Below are 18,976 nucleotides of genomic sequence, written 5' to 3' on the forward strand. Positions count from 1 at the left end.
ATAAACTGGAAGCAGACGATGGCGAGCATGATCGCTTTTATTTGACGCCGGTATTGAAGAAGTCTTGACAAGGTCGTTGAAGAAAGAGCGAGTGACTGTACACATCAGCGCTACTGTTCGAAGCGATGCAACGCGATCGAGCCCTTTGCTTGGCGGTGCAGAGGCAGCTACTGTTATAAAAACCGACAAAAACGTCGTCAGCACACGCAAAATATAGAGCTCGGCGAATCTACGCCGCCGGTTGCGATACTTTTATACGGCCATACGTTTGTTCCGCCAACGTGGTTCTGCCCTTCGTAACGAACTGCCTATAAAATGTATCCGTATACACACGGGAAGTTCGGCCGCGCTCGGCGATTAAGGTTTTGTCGGCCGAAGCGAGCGTCAGCCAACGTGCACCCCGATTTAGCTACGCAAACAAAACATCAATCGGGATCATGCTCTGCGTGAGTGTCCAACCAGCTACCGAATTCGCCTTCATACCCTGACTTGCTCTGTTCAGCGCGGACAGGACTATCGTCGATATTCACCGAGTTTCCGCGCAACGGCGATCAAGACACGGCGTCAAATAAACGTTTACGTTGTTTATTAGCATATTTAAACCAAACAAAATACGGTCCAATGCATTTTCCGAAAGAGCCTTACCTGAAAAAGAAATTCGAACGCGTTATTCGTCTTACCTTGAGTAGGGGTGTCGCGAACTGGCCGCGGTTCGAGTTCGACCAGGTTCGACTTTTTGAACTTTTAGTGGAAAGTGCGACTGCCCAGTTCAACGTTACTAGATACCTTCAGTTATCAAACTCCCCCGGCGGCGGCCGTCGATGCGTGGCCCATTTTCGTTTCCGCTAGCCAGATGGCGCGGCGGCCACCGTTAGCCCGGTGCCCTGCGCTTCGTAGCGCGACGCGCTGGGTGTTTGTGCAGCAAATGAAATTAGTTACGAAAACGTTAGGGCGCAAACGAGCTGGTGAAGGTTTAACATAATTTTAGACAAACCCCCCGAGACTGGGGAAAAGACGAAGGCCAAAACAACACAGTCTCAACTCTGTGTGACACTCGGTGTGTTGTGTTGTCCTTCATCTTTTCCCCAATCTCGGGGGTTTGTCTACAATTAGGGCAATCTTTGCCTTGGAATTGTGTCATGCAATGCGCCTCCGATTTTTGCAGTCATTAGGGACCTCTTCAGACGTTGGGCAGAGGCTCTAAATGAGCGGAATGAACAGGAAAAAGCAGCAGCGGCGAAGCTGCCCGGAAAGTATCACCGCCACTCTTTGCGTACTCGTTACTGAAAACGAAAAATAAGCAAAGCAAAGAAACTTTATTCTCTCGGTGGCGCGAAAAGCACTTAGTGCGAGACACAAAGACGCACACACAATGCAATTGTTGAACGCGGTTTCATGATAGACGAGCTTTTTTGCTGGCGATGGCGACTCTCTCGAGAATTGCAGGCGACGGTTGATATCCCTCGCGTAAAAATGCATCCGCGTGACAAAAAAAAAAAAGAAAATACAACATTTGGCACATGAACGTGGGCTTGTGCTGACCACAACCCAGCCGCGTTACATTGCACTTATCCAGCTTGTCCAGAACCTTCCAAAACAAGTCCCCACAGAGACCTTCCTCATCACGAGAGAGTCAAACTGCTGGGGTGCCTCAGGCTGCCTTCCTTGAAGCTCCGATATATGGTCAAGTATGCGTCAGAACCGACGACAGGAGCTGCTGAACTAATGTCATGCAGGCACAACTGGCACTCTGTGCGCTTGCTCATTTTGTGTACAACATACCCAGATAGGTAATACGCAACACTGTCGTCTGGTGAACCTCTAAAGTAGCTGTGCTCATCATTCATTTGGTCAGGAGTAACACATGGAAATGTCATTTTCAGTAGCCTAGCCTGAATCTCATTGCTCAAGCTAGCTCTGTTTGATCGACGAGCCTCTCCAGCGGTCTTCAATGTGTCCTCCACACGAACAAGTACAACATTCGGCTCGCCTTGAACTGCTGCAATCGACCGCTCACCTTGTTCTTTTCGGCGCCTGCTTTTTGCCGGGGACAGTCTGCGAGTAGGGGCTTTGCGCTTCCGTGTCGGTTTAAAAAGATACTTAGGACGATTCGGGAACAGGCTAGGCATGGCGTCGTGCTTCAGTGCCTATTTGTCGCACGGTATAGCTACCACATCACCACAAACGTTGTGCTCGAAGACCTTCAAGATGTCATTATCGTGGAAGTGAAGGTCGCAAACGGAAGACGAGCTCGAAAGCTTTTTGTCCAGCCTTGGTGCTGCGCGCCTCCAGAGTTCAAGGCGGTCAGCGTCGCTGGCTGGGTGGCCTGAAAAAATGTCTCTTCCGCAAATCGCATAGAATCGTCCCCGCTCTTACACCGCTGCAGGAGAGCGTGGCATGCTTCATGCAGCTGCAGCACGATGCACAAACACAACACACGCGGCTACGAGCACAAACGTAACCAAACGGAAACACCGCCGCCGCACACTACCCGCAACGTGTTCCACGTGTTGCTATGCCGGGTCGGCCGTGGGGTTTGGCGCCTGCCGGGCAAACTCCGTCGCGCGCGCCCCCAAGCGGAGCGCAACAGATAGGCGTCAGGCGGAGCTCCGCAGTTTGAGTATGGTGCCCTAGTTTGAGAACTGAAGAGTATCTAGCAACGTTACTAAAACACTCAGTTGGGAAACTCGCCGTCGAAACCTGGGCCGCTGGCGTCCACCGAGACCGAGCTAAATGCGACAACAGCGCCACTCTTTTTCGTTTGTCTGTACTATGGTCACCTCGAGCTTTTTGAAAGCCTGTTTTTTGCGTAAAAACAAACGGAAAAGACTCTTTTTGAATGAAATTTATTGGAGTTTAGTACCAAATGATGGGCGCGTGATGTTTTTATCATCTTTAGTTCGCAATGTTTTGCGGAACGATTAATATTGTTTTTATAAACCATGCCTCAGCGGGCCTTTCAGGTAGCGCGTCCCGACCTAGGTGCATTTTAACTGCAGTAGTTCGACGCGGCGCGTCCGCCGGGGAGACGGGGGTTACCCCTGTCAAAGCCAAAAATAGACGTCACGTGCAGTGTCTCGAGTGGCCGCTGCGGGAGAAATGGTGGCGTTGTGTTCGTCATTAGCTCGGTCCTCGGAGACAGATTGGGGCCATATTTTTAGGGCTGTCTCTATGGGAGTTTCCCAACTGAGTGTTTTAGTAACGTTGGTATCTATACTCCGTTCCACCTTCAGTCCGAGCGCAGTCGACGCCACGAGCTAATCCAGCCGATTCAGCGTCGGGAAAAAATCGCGTGACCTGCCGGTTGGGCAGAGCGACGCAGGGAGCTCAAGGTCACATGACACTCTCTCCACGCTGGATTGGCTGGGATGGCTCCTAACGTCCGCTGCGCTCGGACTGAAGGTGAAACGGAGTATAGTAACGTTGGCCCAGTTCTAGTACACCATACTTGTATCGAGGTTCGACTCCTGTGCGCATGCGCGTCAGGCTGGCTCGTTGGCTTCGGATTGAATGGTAATGGCTACGAGATGAATTAAGTGCAGCGCTGATTGGCTATTTCAGTTAATACAGTACTAAAAATTAAGTTATTAACTTCTTCAGTGATTAGATTTAGTTTGTTTTAATTGCAGCTGTTCACAAAATAAAATAACCCTTTGCATACAAAAAAATTCTCCAAACTTAGACATGCTTGTATCAAAGGCTGGCCACACTGTCCACAAAGTCGAACCGGTCGAATCTGGCGAAAAGTTCGAAAATTCGTCGCACCAGTTCGACCCAGTCGAGCCCCGAAAGTTCGACCAAAAAATCTGGTTCGACAAAAGTTCGCGACACCCCTAAGTCCTTGAGCACTTTTCATTAACAAAAGCGAGCAAACAGCACACCTGCAACCATGTACTTCTAACCTCCTTGCCTGCAACAGAACCAACGCAGCTTATCCCGCCATTTTGTTTGTTTTTAAACTGCAGAACACGGATTTTTTTTTTTTTTTTTTGCATTTTGACGAATTGGGAAACAAATAAGAATCTTATGCAATATGCCTATTGCTAAATTACCTAAGCACCAAGGAGAATGCAGGGATTAGTGTTTCACGCACCACACGCGCACGCCTTCCCCGCATGAAATATTCGAAGTAAATATCCAAAATAAAGCGCTGACGAACGCGCTTGCAAGATGCAATTTGTTTTAGGCATTTGCTTTAGAAAAGTTACTACTGCTGAGGCCAGCACGTGCGGCGTGTGGAACACCAATCCCTGCATTCTTCTTGATGCTTGGGTAATTTAGCAATTGGTCTATTGTATTCGGTTAATTTACTCCGGAAATCATACACAAACTGCCTTCTATGCATGCTATGCAGAAGGAAAAGAAAACTGATGTGTAGGGGTGTCGCGAACCGGCCGCGGTTCGAGTTCGACCAGGTTCGACGTTTTCGAACTTTTAGTGGAAAGTTCGACGAACCTTGTATTGAGGTTCGACTCGTGTGCGCATGCGCGACAGAGAATCAAGCAAGGAAAAAAAAAAATAATAAAAAGTAAAAACAAACAAAAACAAGAAAAGTACTTTTTTATATATTTTTACTTTAAAACGTCATCTAAAAATCAACAAAATAACAAAACCGGAAGTGACGTCATTTTTTTTTCAGCCAATCGGCGTTTCCAGTTTTACTGCCCCGAAACGCTTGTTTTTGAAGTACGGTTTTGAGGCCAGGTGGAAATTTTTACGAAAGCGCAACACTGCAGAAAAAAGGCACAACTCGTTGAACGTCAGTCTCGTGGCGTCATCAAAGGACAAAAGACTCCTTCCGAAATTCGAAGCGCCCCATCGCGGCGAAATACCACGTAGTGCACTCTAAGAACTAGTTGGCCACTCAGTTTCGGTTTCGATTGATCAGCTTCAGTTCATGTTATCACGCCGCAATTAGATCCGCTGCTTGCGTTTTCGATTACCTGAGTTTCCACGAATGTACAATGCTCTCAGTCTCAAGCGACATAGACGGAAGACCGGGGCACGTGGTTCCGGAGATTAACTGCAATAATACTTAAAAAACAAGCGAGGTGATGATGATTCATGGTAATAAAACCCGAGACTCAGGAACACAGAAGGGGACGAACACAACACAACGTCTCAAACACAGCTGTGTTTGAGACGTTGTGTTGTGTTCGTCCCCTTCTGTGTTCCTGAGTCTCGGGTTTTATTACCATGTTCCGGAGATGCCGGATATTGTGCATGCGTATGCAAACGTAGTAAGACGTGGCTTATTCACCGTACCCCACGATTGTATCTTAGAGCTAAATTTCAATAATCCTCTCTAGTACTGGTTACCCACAATTGATATTTGGCCCCTTTGAGCCCTACACGAATTTTGTTTGCCAAATGTCTGCTTCTTGTTACATCACTAAAGAAAAAAAAAACGGATTTCTGCAGGAGTTCTGAAGTTGAGCCTAACGTTGGTGCATGAATATGAAACGCGAAACATTAAACCTCACTGCTGCACAAAAGTTACTATGAAGTCTTCCTCGTGTCACCATATATCTCCCACTCAAATTTTATACTGATAGGAGATTAAGTTTTCGTAAACGGTGAGATCGGCTAGCTACGACGGAGGCCCTATCAAGCAGTAAATTCCCTAGGAGAAGGGTGGAAAACATCCCTTTCTCTTAGTTTGTCTGAGGGCACCCCCTAAAAAATATTCCGCTGAATACAAAAAAAAGAATAAGAACCGTAATATTTATTTTGCGCACCGTGACTGACTTTTTCTGACACTGCTTTTTGCTTGACTGTGTGCTTTCTTAAGAAAATTACGCATTCTTCATTGAATGTTTAAACTGTCATGCTGACTGTAGAGTTCCAGAACCTCTGTCGGGCACCAAGCATCCATCTCTGTCCACAAAAAAAAAAAAAAAAAAAGTACAGCGGTAAAAGAGTGAAGTAAACAGAAAAGAAATCCCCTCCTTGTGCCTACAGCCCTCTCCCCCCTCCCCCTCCTAACCCTCTCACCTCCTCTAATTTTAATTTCTGGGGAAACCACTGCTATCAAGTGTCCCCTACTTCTCGCTAAGGCTTTTTAAACGAGCTTTTACAGACGCCCCAGATCTGTGTCTGAACGGTGTGTGTGAAATTATCTCCCAGCTGGGAAGAGAGCAAACACATAACAAATCTTATGGCCATTAACAACCGCCAAACGCGCTTGGAATCCTTTAGTTCGTTTGCCGCACCGGATGCCCGTACGTGCCGTCCTGCGAACGGTGCGGCATTCTCCACGCATATTATCCCATTGGCTGAGCGAAACGCCGCTTCGCGAGAGTGCGCGCGCTCGACCGCCGCTCTCGTGGTTGTCTCGTGCTCGTGGTGCTCGTGGTGCCGGAGGAGGGGGGGAAGGAGAAGGGGGAAAGGAGAGGGAGAGAAAGAGAGAGACTGCGGTCGCTCCACGAGAGCGCGCGCTCGGCAGCCGCTCTACCGCTCTCGTGTCAGGCGTTGCCGGGGGGGGGGGGGGGGGGGGGGGGGATGGGATCCTGTTTGCTAGTTAGACATCGGATGCCCCACCGCCGAAGTTGTCTACGGCACTGCACCTCCCTTACCTTCAGACTTCTTTGAGGTGGAGCTACCCCAACATGAAATACAGTTGGACTACGTAGAAGAACTATAGCAAAGTTACTTGCATACACGACAAGTAACTTTAAAAGCTCCCTACGTGACACAAGACCTCCTAGACGCCACACTCAAGTTTTCGTGCGACAGGCGCAAAAGAAGGGACTGCACTAACGTTACACTGGACCCTTCCCAGTGGTGGAAAAATGCAACACGTTTGTTCTGCGTGTCTACGGCAAGAACTGAGCAAAGGCACATGCAAGGGGTCCAGTGACTTTAACATCGACCAGACGTCATCATCACCATTTCACCTGTTAACACACAGCCGAGGAGGCAGCCAGCACTTGGTTGTACGGGCTTCTGCCTTTTGGCTGCCTCAGGCACTCGGCTGTGTGGAAGTTGTGCCATTAAACACCTTGAACCTTGACGCAGCAAAAGTAACTTCGCTGGCAGTCAGATGTTTGTGCTTCTGGCACATGTGCTCACGCCTTCTGGCGTGAGCAGATGTGACTGTGATCGGCGATCAATGTGTACGAGCGCACGGGTACCCATATCTTTTGCTTCATTGCCAAGAAAAGTTGTCCCCAAGTATAGATCGTTCGTCTTACATCCTCTCTAAAAGAGGGGGCGGCGGGAGGGGATTTCTGTGTGGTCTAAATTCACGGATCCTGGGAAAGTAGCGCCAAGCTCCCCGTATGGCCGCCATTTTGGCTCATGAAATGAGCCATTTCTTCTTGTTCTCACCGTTCTTGGTGAGCCAATGTAAACTCGTTGGTGATGGGTAGCTTTATAAAGATCAGAGATTTCACTACACAACCCCTGGGGAGGGGAAAGGGGGCGGGGGGTGTACACCCACCTTGTTCTTCTGAAGGCACCCTGATAATTTGCAACGACTCCTGGTGTCTGAAGCCTGGTGTCTGACGCCTGGTGTCTGAAGCGTACATATTCGTACCACCACCATATGTAGGTGTGGGTGCTTGAAGGCATTGAAAAATAATTTTCTTGTCTCCCAGTAAGCAAGAAGAACACTATCATTTTAAAATATCCATGAACAGGGGCGTAATTGAGGAGTTGATTGCATTCACATTGCCAAAGAAGCTTATATTGGCGAGGAACGCCTTCAGTACGATGATGCTCCACGGCAATCTTGGTGCGACTGGTTAGAACGACCCTCTGAAAGCTTCGAAGATACGAAGGCGCCGAAATGGCGACTGCCATGGCCACGGGCATCGATTAGCCAATCACCTGGCGAGGTTTCGGTCGTCTGTACGTTAGTATCTGTTTGTGTCCGGCTAGCAGGCAGGGAAGGCATTGGCGTTACTTTCCCAGGATCCAGTGACATTAGGTGCGTCCAATCTCAACGATAGAAGAAAAAAAAAAAAAAAAAAAAAAAAAACACGCGTGAGCTATGCGTTCTGACTTCCCTCCTCTCCCTCAGTTTCTCGACTTGCAAGCATGGCGCCCCCGACTGATGCCCTATGCGTGCAAGCACGTGCAGCGTGCGCGTGATCATAGCTTTGACAAGCTTGCAACTGCACGGGCCTACCCGCACAAGCAGAGACATGGCGGCATTCAATCGCCATGCTTGCAGTCACAAGGTTCAGTTCCTTCCTAGACACCGGAAAGACAACGGTTTCGAGCGCCCGTCTCCCACCTGTTCCTTTCACCACAAGAGCGTCACAGCGAAATACGTGACAATGCATAGTCGGAAAGCTGTTCCGTGCTTCGCTCCGACGTCCTGACAGACTTATTGCATTAGGGACCTTGCTATTGTGAAACGTGGTGCGCCCCCTACCGGTGCCGGAAGGAACTCTGGGAACTGGCTAACCGACTGTAGCAGACGACGAAGGGATCGGAGGCAACACAGACGAGCGGGTGAGGTCATGCGAGTGAGCACCCAGCGCTACCATCGTTTACTGTCTCTCTCTGGTCTTCTCAGTGTCACGTGGTGGATGACCCGAGCGCATGGAGGGACGCAGGTGTACAGTACGTTCCCATGTTACGTTGTGCGCTTCTAGCGGGGCATTTTGGAATTCTTACATATGGACCACTGGCCCACGGAGCCATAGCCTTCATCCCATCCCAAATTATGATGAAACAAAGCACATACATTACGGATAATACAGGCCTGGTGTCTGAAGTTACCAAGCTCGATCTAAAATGGACCGTAAAAATCGACGTCTGCACGAAGCAATCTAAACTTTTCGTCAAAGGTGTATTTCACAGGTTCGTCTTACAGGCTGCGCTCTAAAAACGTCAAAGGTGTTTACACAGGTCTGTTCTCCGAGGCTGGCTCTAAAAACAGACGTTTGAAATACACCTGTGACGAAAAGTATAGAGTGGTTTTTGCAAGCGTCGATTTTTACGGGTAATTTTATATTCCGTGAAAAACTTATGACCTTGGCGTAGAAGGCGCCGACAGGCTTCGATGAAGTAGGAGCGGCTGGACCCGCGCAGCCTCGGAGATTTCTTCCTTGAACTCAGAGGGTTGGCCGCATGCCGCCATCTATCGTCGTGGAAACCTGCCAAGACAGCAGAGACAGCCAACACCTCCTAGACAGCTTTCAAAGCCTGCGCGTCACGTGACATAACGTCACGTCCCGGATGCGAGTGCCGCACGTGTCAGCGTTCGCGTGGGAATTGTTTCCCCCACGCGAAGGCTGACGCGGCACTCGAATCCAATCAGCACCCGTGCAGGCCTCCAGGACGTGACGTCATGTCACGTGACGCGCAGGCTTGAAAGCTGTCTAGGTGTTAGCCGTCTCTGCTGTTTTGGCAAATACGGTATCTCGGTGCGCGGGTGGCAGCCCTCTCCCTCGCCGCAGCGTGAAGGCGCGACAGGACGGACAGAGCGACGCATACGTCCAAATGTCCAAACCGCTAGTGGAGGTTTCGATGCTGTAGGCGCGCCATTTAATGCTAAGAGACCAAGTAAAAGGCATTGTTTTAGCAGAGTGTATTTAGCATAACCATCTTTTTTTTTTTTGTCCGGGACGTTGTTGTGGCACACGGAAAGGGCACACGGAAAGGAATGGAGGCCAGCCACGTCGCATTTGTTCGCTTCTCGGCGAGATAGGCAAAGCAAGCAACGCTTCCCAGCGTTTTTAAACAGAGTAACACGAATTATCACCTGGGCGAGTTGGTAAGTATTCACAATTGAAACAGCGTGACTGGACACGGGTGGAGCAAGAAAATGGACGAAACGAACGCTAACAACTGACTAATTTATTTTTCAGAAAATACAAAAACAACAACAACAACAATAACATAGAGGAGTTTTTACCCAGGATGGACATCTTACACCGTGGGATGGACTCAGGTTGCAGAGGTGCAATTTCATCCTAGGTAAAGGGTCGTTGCATCTTTCTTCTTTTTCCTAAAAAAATAAGTGAGTCAGTTGTTAGTGAGCGTTCGTTTCGTCTATATAGGTTTTCGCTCCGTCCGTGTCCAGTCGTGCTGTTTCAATTATTAGCATGGTAAAGCGACTTCGCGATTCTCGAAAACTGAGCATTCAGCTCAAAGATACGCTATATCAGGCCGCCGTGTAGGAAAGGAAGTCAGAGATAAACCGACGCCTTTCTCCAGCAAAAAAAATTGAACACTTACGCGGACTACCACTTATTCCCTCGCTCGAAGACCGCTCACGAGACTTCCAAATCACTTTGTGATTTGAGCGGCTCGACCGCGTGTCCATGGGCTCCGCTGTCGGTAACCGGTGGCTGGTCGCTGTAGCGTGCTGCTGGATGAACCTCTTCTGCTTTGCCATGCTCCGTTCAACGGCAGTCATCTACGTCGCCGTCCTGCAGACGTTCCACGTCACCAGGGGACAGGCGGCGTGGCCCCTCAGTCTCACCGGATTCTTCTACACGTTCACAGGTCAGTGGGGACGCATCATGCGGACAGTGTCGTGAGAGATCTCGCCGGCCGTTGCTGTACTGCGCATACACAATCAGCCCCTGGGCATTAAAAAAAAGAAAAGAAAAGAAAAACGTAGCCTATTGAAGACAGAAAAAAAAGGAGTTACAGCTAATTGAACTTGTGTTTGACTATGTATGAGTTGTCCGGACACAAGCGGAGCAGCGTAACTCAATATAAATACCTAGGACTTATTTTCTCTTCCGAACTCAAATGGGACAACTACATCGATTACATCCTAGACAGAGCCAACAACAAAATTATGGCATTTAAAACGAATATTGAAGGATGCTCCGTCTACCGCTAAACTGCTCCCTTAAAGTTTAATTCGCCCCACTCCTGAATATGGGAGCGTTGTATCAGACAAATTAAAGAAAAGAACAAATTAGGAATGGTTTAGCGAAAAGCATCTAGGTTTGTCTTCAACAAATACTGACTAAACCATTCCCGTTCAAAGTTAATGTGTCAAACTGATTTAATACACTTGCAAACTAGAAGAAACATTGCTCGCCTTAAACTCCATTAAAATTCCACAGGACAAATACGTAACTTTCGCGACTAGAACAAATAGCAGATTTAAGGCCTGTTCACACATGCAGCGGAGCGCTACAAGCATAGCGCTGCCCTTGTGCTAAGCACGTGCCGACGGGAGCGTTCACCAGCTTTGTATCGCACCGTCAAAACTGTTGCTCATGGCAGACGATAAGTAGCTGACGGCACGTGAGCAGCGCTACATCAGCGCTTCGCTGCATGTGAGAACCGGCCTTTACACACTCGAAAACGATTATTGAACACGGGTCTCCGAATTGATTCCTTTAAATAGCCTTTTTTCCACGCACATCATCGGAGTGGAACAAGCTACCCAGGCATGTAGTTGACTGTGAAAATGTTTTTTTTTTTTTTTTAGACCAACTTGCGGGAGCAGCACTGTAACTATTACTACTGCATCGAGACTGACCTTTTGTTTTTATTGGTGCTGCGGGACCTTGAATTCACGCATTTGCATGTATTGTCATGCAGTTTTCTTTTTACAACGTGCTTTGACATAATGTAGAGAACCCGAGACGCGTTGACACTTGTTTTGCTCTGACCTCCATTCTAATCTGTATTTCTTATCATAGCGTTGTACTATAGAACGTGATCGCGTTGTCTTATCATTGTTCAATCTGTGTTGATTTGTGCCACTCCCACTGTATTCCTCTCAAGGAATGATAGTATTCTTAAACAAATAAATAAAGTATACACAAAAATTAAAATAAGCGGGGAATCACGCAGCGGTTATGGGCATTGAGGACGCGCACTGCGGGTGTGCGAGTAATGGTTAGAATCGAATAGCGCGTTGTCATCCTTTTGGCTTCAACGATTTTATAAGAAACGTGGTTGTCGTCGCTTTCCCTTGCACCGTGAAGGTTTGTCGTAAAAATGTCGGCGAAAAGCACGAGCGACCACGAGTGTCGCTCTCGTCGGGGTGTCCCAACTCCCGGCTGTCGAGGCTTCCGCGGATTGTCAAACTGGAGGAGCGACCTGAAGCAGAACAGGCGTCTGCCACGTACACTACCGCTGCTGGGACACCGCCAGGATTGCGACCGGCGACAGCACGACACTTCTATGTCGTCATGAGGTGGAAATCGAGGGACTACTTTTTTGGACGCAGTATATGCACACTGGTCGGAGACGCGCTCTAAGCACCAACCCGACTGCAATGGCGCATGTATTTACGGATCCTGGTTAGATCACGCACCTGTGGCTGCCTGCCGCTCAAACAAATGCGAAACGGCGGCGCATCACCCTACGCGTCAATCGGTAGCGTAGTCAGATATTATTTTAATTAGCATGCTGCGCAGCGAAAGACTACGTCTGCGCGCTGATCTAATCAAAAACAAGGGTTGCATTTTGAATAGAACAAGAGAGCGAGTACGCTGTCGTTCCCGTTGTTCAACTCACGCAGGAATTAACCAAGCTCAACATGTCTCTAAAAACAATTAGTTAATTTGGCAGTTTTGTATTTTCCTGACAATACAACACCCGTACTTGTCTTTTAAAGGCGAGAATCCCGAGCTCGTGGCTTTATCTTCCACAGTTGCTCCTGCTGATCTAGAGCCCGCGCTTGCAGCCTAGGAGCAGAATTGTTGTACGTTACAAAAAACTGGGAAGCAAAACGCAAAGCGAAACAAAGGGCAACTGAACACAGATAAGTAAAAACTATGTGAATCCGTTAAAGGAGCGGAGCTACTTTTCGAGCGAAAATGAATCGGTGAGGTGAGATCACGATGGAGCATGCCATTTCTAGTGCTCAAGACATGGGTACCGGGTCTCGTTGCCGGTGGCCTGCGGGCCGCGTGTTTGAGACCCCTGGCCATTCCTGCCACCGAAGCGGCCGAAGCACGCCAACCCCAAAACTGTTTTTCGTGTTTTTTTTTTGTTTTTTTTACGAATTTTGAGTGACGGGTTAACGTTCTATAATCTTGTAGTCTGTAGAGGGACAATATCGGCGTCTGGGACACACAACACAGAGTCTCGACGAGAGGGGAGTTCTTCTTTCCCCTTTTTTTTTCGTGAAGGCCGGAGGCGAGACAGTTATCGGCACTACCTTTCAAGGTTCCTAGACGGGCACTACAAACGAGGCGTTAGCGACATCCACCAGCTGCTCTTTGCTAATCGTTTAACTCAGTTTAAAATTCTTCTTCGTGTTTTTTGCAACAATAGATTGGTGTGTCTGATGTTATACTGCTCTCTTAAACACGAATAGACCAAGCAATAAGCGCCGAAATTTCGTTGTAGTATCCCTTTAATGCATTCGCCTCACATGTGTGGGAGACGATCGACGCTCTCTTGTGTATGCGGAGGGCAAGTTGTCTGCTTCTTGCTCAGCAGTTCCGGTGACGTCAGAACGACACTGAGCTCTGATTGGCTTTGATTGAAATGGTAGTGCGTAGACCTCAATGCTAGATGCCTTGAGGTCTACCCGCTAATTGTTTTTTTTTTAAATCAGCCAATAAGAGCTTGGCGTTCTGACGTCATCGCAACCCCTGGGCAAGAAGCAGACGAACTTGCGCTCGGCATTACGTATACGTGCAAGTAATCCTACGCCTCAAAGTGCAGCGCCTGCTGTGGGAGTCCTCGCAAGGTACTTCAGCGTCTGGAAGCTGACACTGGCAGGATCTGTGGGCGGCGCCATCTCTGTTTCGCTCTGCTACTTCGCCGACGACGTACCCTATCTTATCGTCTGCTATGGAATCTCGCAAGGTACGCGCGCACTTTGTCCAGACCATATAGTGATGTATCTCGAGTGTCAACGTTTTCGGGTCTATAGGACCTCTATCTCCGATTCCCCCGATTTCGGTTAACCTCGTCATGGCTGGAAGACGAGAAGACACAGGGTGTTTCATTAACAAAAACTGAGAATACTTTCAAAAGAAAGGCTGCACTTGAAATAAAGTAAACGATTGCCCTGGGCTTACGTTAACGATAGCAGCGGACGTCAGGCAGAGGCTGCAAAATAATAGCGAATTAATTACCTAAAAGCAGCTACTTAACTTTTGAAATATTCTCCTTAATTGACATATTCAGATTTAAAATCTCTTTCCCGTCGTCAAAATATGTCAGAGCCGTTAGAATTCAGGCAACCAGGTGTGACGGGCCCGTGAGCAGTGGGTAGTAGCTTTTTCTTTTTTTCTCGCCAGCCTCCGTTTGTGTATTCAAACTGATATAAACGTAGACTGGTTGATTTATTCATAGATTCTGCTCTGCGCTATACTAAGGCAAAGTTTAGCTGTCTATAAAGACCGCTAAGGCGCCGAAAAGCTGCACGTCCGAGAAGACGTCAGAGTATGTATGGCGCGACATTTAACTCCGTCACCCCGAAGTCGGCAGTCCGACGGCTCATATTGTCATACATCACGCAAAAGACAGTCTGAAAACCCTGTCTGAGGAGCGATTCCTTCTTGTAGAACGGCCCTGTCCCATTAATCATAAAAAAAAAAAACTGAAATGTTTTTTGTTGTTGTTTTTGTTGCAGGTATTAGCATTGCGTTCACATCGCTTACCCACACGGTCATCAACCAAAGTTTCGACCAGTACAAGGCAGTGGCTTCTGGAATCAGCAACGCAGGATTCACGATCGGAAGCCTTGTATTCCCACTTGTGGTACAGTTCTTCTTCGACCGATACGGCGTCCGAGCGGGCTTCTTGTTGTGCGGTGCTTTGATGCTCAACGCTGCCGCCGCTTCCTTGCTACAACGAGATTGCCGTGTTGTGTCTGTTGCTACTTCTCACGAGAAAGCACGGCATAATACTCGTAAAACCGAGGAGCCCCAAGAAGACGCCCTTAGAAATGACAGTTCCCGTGCTGCAGAAGAGCGGTCAAGGGAACTCCTGCCGATGTCAGAACAGACGTTGAGGAAAGGTAGCCTAAGCACCCGAGATGAAGAGAGCGATGTCCCTTTGTCTTCAAGTATAACAGAAAACCCCAGAGCTGATCAACTCCGTGTACAAAACTTAGAATTTGAAAGGATTCAAGTTCAAGCTGCGGAAAATCAGTACGACGTTTCGAGGAAAATACAAAATCTCGTACCAGAGTTGACTCTTAGAAGTCGAATAGTAGGATCGTTGTCATTTCTTGTCATACCCAAGTTCTACATCGTCGCAATCTCATTTTCGCAACTTATTGTTTGCATAACTACTTACCTAACTGTTATTGTGGACTTCGCGAAGGATCAAGGCATCCCCAAATGGAACGCTGTCCTCCTGATCACGTTCTGTGCGGCAGCGGACATGGCGGCCAGACTAGCATCTGGGTGGTTCACAGACAGGGGCTTCTTGAGGAGGAGCACCATGATGACGCTGCACTTATTCCTCTCGGCCATGGCCCTGTTTCTTGTACCCCTTTGTAACTCGTATTTCCTGATGGTCCTCATGTCTGTGATCGTGGGCTGGTGCAATGGAGCCACTGTCATCCTCATACCAGTGTTCCTGATGGAACTGGTAGAGGCCGGCAAATTCAGCGTCTGCTACGGGACGGCGACCCTCTTGTCTGGCCTTCCCATGCTGGTCAGGCCTTTGGTAATTGGTAAGTTACTTTGCGTACGTTTGTTCCTTCGTTTATCTCGAGGCTGCTCAATGGCCCACACAATTGTCAACCAGAAATATCAATTGTCTTGAGATACCATATTTCATAGCGTTTGCTATGGAATCTGGCACTCTTTGAACACTTAAGGCTGGTTAACAATTCGCGTTTGAGCGTGATCAACTGCATTGCAGTCGCTTGTAACCGCTTACGAAGAGAGGCATCATCTATCGGCTAGCCCTTGAGCTCTTAGGCCCTACGTCTATTCTTTCACCTTGCGCATGCAATAATTCTGACGTTATAAGAAACCGTTTCTCATATATATATCTCATTTATAGATTTGAAACCGCAAAATACTACAACACCTGCAGTATCTTCAAAGGCAGACCAGAAATGTTCCAAGCTTAGCCGATAGATGGCGCCAGTGTGTTGCCTCTTCTAGGGTGCCTACATGTCTGTCTGTCTCAGGGTGAAGACATCCATTGTTGCCCTGAATGCGCCAGCGCGTGACGCTCTCGCGCACTCGGTGCGTGACTGGGGCGGTAAAATGGCATCTATGCATTAGCCAAAGCTACGCTCTCGAGCTGAGTGACACCGGATTAGGCGCACTTCAAAGCGCATGAAAAAACGATTGGGCGGAAAAATGGCTGAGATGTCACCACTCAAGCAAAAAGCGCGCGCGTGTATGAAGGCACTCTAGCCTCTTCGTATGCAGTTACAAGCCATCGTGACGCACTCGACCACACTCAAAGGCAAATATGTGAGTGAGCCTACAGTGGCTCCAGACGCAGTCAAGAGAGAACCGAAACCTCGGCGGCGTGCGTACAAACTGGGGGATTTTAAATGAGACAGCATTTATTTATTTGCTCCTTATAATATGTGCTATTGAGGCTATTTTTGTTTGATTAGAGCGCAGCTCTTAAGCGCCCGTAACCGCCCCGATAAATTTGGCGGGAAATTGAATTGGTGTTGAGGTCATGTGACGTTAATTATCCCGCTAAATCTAACGGAGAAACTGAATTTGTTCATGGGTGACGTGATACGAAGTCATGTGATGTCATTTTCACTACTAAATTTAGCGGGGAAACTGAATTGGTGTTGAAGTCACGTGGCGTCAATTTTCCAGCTAAATTTAGCGGGGAAACTGTGGGAGGAGGGGAGGGTATGGAGGAGGAGGAGTATGGGAGGGTACGCAGGAGGAGTGGAGAAGGACGGGAGTAGGACAGGACGGTACGGAGGAGGAGGGACCATATCGTCCCCTTCTCCTCCTCAAAAGCTGCGCTCTAATTTCGCATTACAGAGATTTGTAAACGTCTTCTATTTTTTCCATTAAACTGTTCACTAAAATAATTACCTTTTATCCCGAACGCTCTGCACTTCCTATATAGGCCGCGCGGCATTGATGAATATACGTCATCAACAATTTGTTTTTGTGCAGTGCGTCGCTTTTGCAGGAAAATTTAGGCATTAATTTAAATTAAACACCATGGAAGCATATAATAGTTTGTAATATTTGATAAAATAGAATGTGTGCACGTTCGCGTGCCATATATCTTGTTCTTCGTTTAGGTTCAACTTGCACGTCTTCTTTTTTTATTTCAGGATATTTTAGGGACACGTTGGGACATTACCGGGGTCTCTTTTGGCTTCTCGGAACGTTGTCAGCTTGCAACGCCGTCTTATGGAGCTGGATTTACTTGAGGGAGAGACAGACGGACAACGGCAACAATTTGAATAAGTTACAACGGAAGAAACATTCACAGGCATGACAAGTGATGTTACCGTGCTCTGCACCGGATCACAGGTCCGTCTTCTTCCCTCTGTATACAGACCAATAAAGAAAAAAGGGATCGCCAGCCCACAGTATTCCCGACGCGCTGTATTTCTGAAGTTGTCAGCGACGAGGTCACCATCGGTCCGTGCTATATGCCGTTTTTTCTTTATTACACTCGGACAAGGCTTACTGAGCGAAATGTTGTTTGTTTTCACGGTTTGTTCACAGCCTCAGACCAAAAAGTCTGATCGGCGCCCCACCATACCTTCCAAACTCCCCATTCGTAGCCCCAGTGCTAATCTCACAGGGTAGCATTATGAGCAACAATACAACGAACAGCTCTTTCGCCACGCAAGCAAACCCATGCGGAAAACGGCGCTCGCTCAGAAACTATGCGGGTGGAAACGGAGGGAGAGGAGGAGATGGGGAGCGCGTGGCGACGTCAGAACATGGAGCTCTGGTTGGAGTGGCTAGAGTGTAGACGCGGAGCTAGGTGCCTTTGTCTATACTCACTCATCGATCGCGTTCGAAACCCCATGCAACGCCGGCGTTCGCTTTCGAAGAGCTAGTAGAGACAAAGGCAGCAACAGCTAGCTTCGCGTTTACCCACTAATTATTCCAACCAAAGCTCGGTGTTCCGACACCCCGCGCGCTGTAATCCCCGCCCTCAATTTTTACCCGTATATAATAGGTTGTTAGGAATCGAATGGCTAGTTCAAAAATCAGTTGAAAAACTCGGCACCTGTACGTAGCTAAAACTTGAACCAAACGTTTGTTTTAGTGGTGTACTTTGTTTTTGTGAAGTTGCAAGGTGTAGCTTTTCCTTCTCGTGAAACATGAGGCGCACTCTTTTGACATTTCAAAGCTTGGCTGGACGCCGACGAGACGGCGGAGTTAACCGAGAATTGTGCTTGTGGCGCCGGCTGACACCATCGAGCGAGCGGACAGTGGAAGGCGGTTCGCGAACAGCGAGAGCGGACTGATAGGTAGGACTAAAAGAATCGATTCCAAAACAAAGTCGGCAAACTTAAATTAAAAAAAAAAAAATAAATGAAAAAAAATATATATATACACATACATAAGCATTGGATCTAAAAAAAAAAACTATAATCACGAAATTTTCACAAGGGGGAAGGAAAATAGGTCACGAAGTACGGGGTTAGAACTACAACCATGGTCGGCATTCATTGCGTTGTGCACCGACTGCGGGGGATGTCCCCTCGCAGATCAGCTAGGACCAGATGGGGATCAGCTCGAAACAAACAAAAACACCTGCAAACCACGCGCGAAATTAGCAGAGTTGGCGCAGAAATGAGAACAAACAAATTAAGAAGCGGCCATAGAGAGGAACATATATATATGTGCCTCTATATGGCCGCTTCTTTTTTTGTTGAAAAATTGTTGAAAAAAAAAGTCATCAGATGATGTGCAATATCAACAGGCTTTCTTGTTGATTTTCTATTGATTTCTGGATTTATTTCTATTGAATCTATTTCTATTGAATACTGAATATATCTTCAACGTATTGAATTCAATAGGAAGTCTAAAGACTTCATGTCGCTTCCAAGATGCTTGTTCTGTAGCTTTTCAATTCAAGAGCCATAGCTTTCCAATTGAAAAGATACAAACGTAAAAAA

The 18,976-nt window shown here is 47.8% G+C and overlaps 1 protein-coding gene and 1 pseudogene across 1 annotated transcript; one reads left to right on the forward strand and one right to left on the reverse strand.

The window, feature by feature from the left end:
- Positions 1 to 1,182: 1,182 nt before the first annotated feature.
- On the reverse strand, positions 1,183 to 2,276 carry LOC120840919 (annotated as a pseudogene).
- Positions 2,277 to 10,198: 7,922 nt separating this feature from the next.
- LOC120840920 (monocarboxylate transporter 3-like) lies at positions 10,199 to 17,405 on the forward strand. Its single transcript, XM_040211704.1, has 4 exons — positions 10,199 to 10,461; positions 13,603 to 13,746; positions 14,519 to 15,568; positions 17,168 to 17,405. The coding sequence occupies exons 1-4, from the start codon at positions 10,278 to 10,280 to the stop codon at positions 17,332 to 17,334; spliced, it is 1,545 nt and encodes a 514-aa protein (XP_040067638.1). The 5' UTR covers positions 10,199 to 10,277; the 3' UTR covers positions 17,335 to 17,405.
- Positions 17,406 to 18,976: the final 1,571 nt, after the last annotated feature.

The sequence above is a fragment of the Ixodes scapularis genome, unplaced genomic scaffold (genome assembly GCF_016920785.2).
Source record: "Ixodes scapularis isolate PalLabHiFi unplaced genomic scaffold, ASM1692078v2 PGA_scaffold13__105_contigs__length_92229423, whole genome shotgun sequence".
Lineage (NCBI taxonomy): Eukaryota > Metazoa > Arthropoda > Arachnida > Ixodida > Ixodidae > Ixodes > Ixodes scapularis.

What these genes read in the sequence shown, in the direction of transcription:
- LOC120840920 (XM_040211704.1), top strand. Translation starts at nt 10,278, where the DNA reads ATGGGCTCCGCTGTCGGTAACCGGTGGCTGGTCGCTGTAGCGTGCTGC. An exon ending in CTGCTATGGAATCTCGCAAG is followed by an intron (nt 13,747 to 14,518) that starts GTACGCGCGCAC and finishes TTTTTGTTGCAG; the next exon opens with GTATTAGCATTGCGTTCACA. An exon ending in GGTCAGGCCTTTGGTAATTG is followed by an intron (nt 15,569 to 17,167) that starts GTAAGTTACTTT and finishes TTTTTATTTCAG; the next exon opens with GATATTTTAGGGACACGTTG.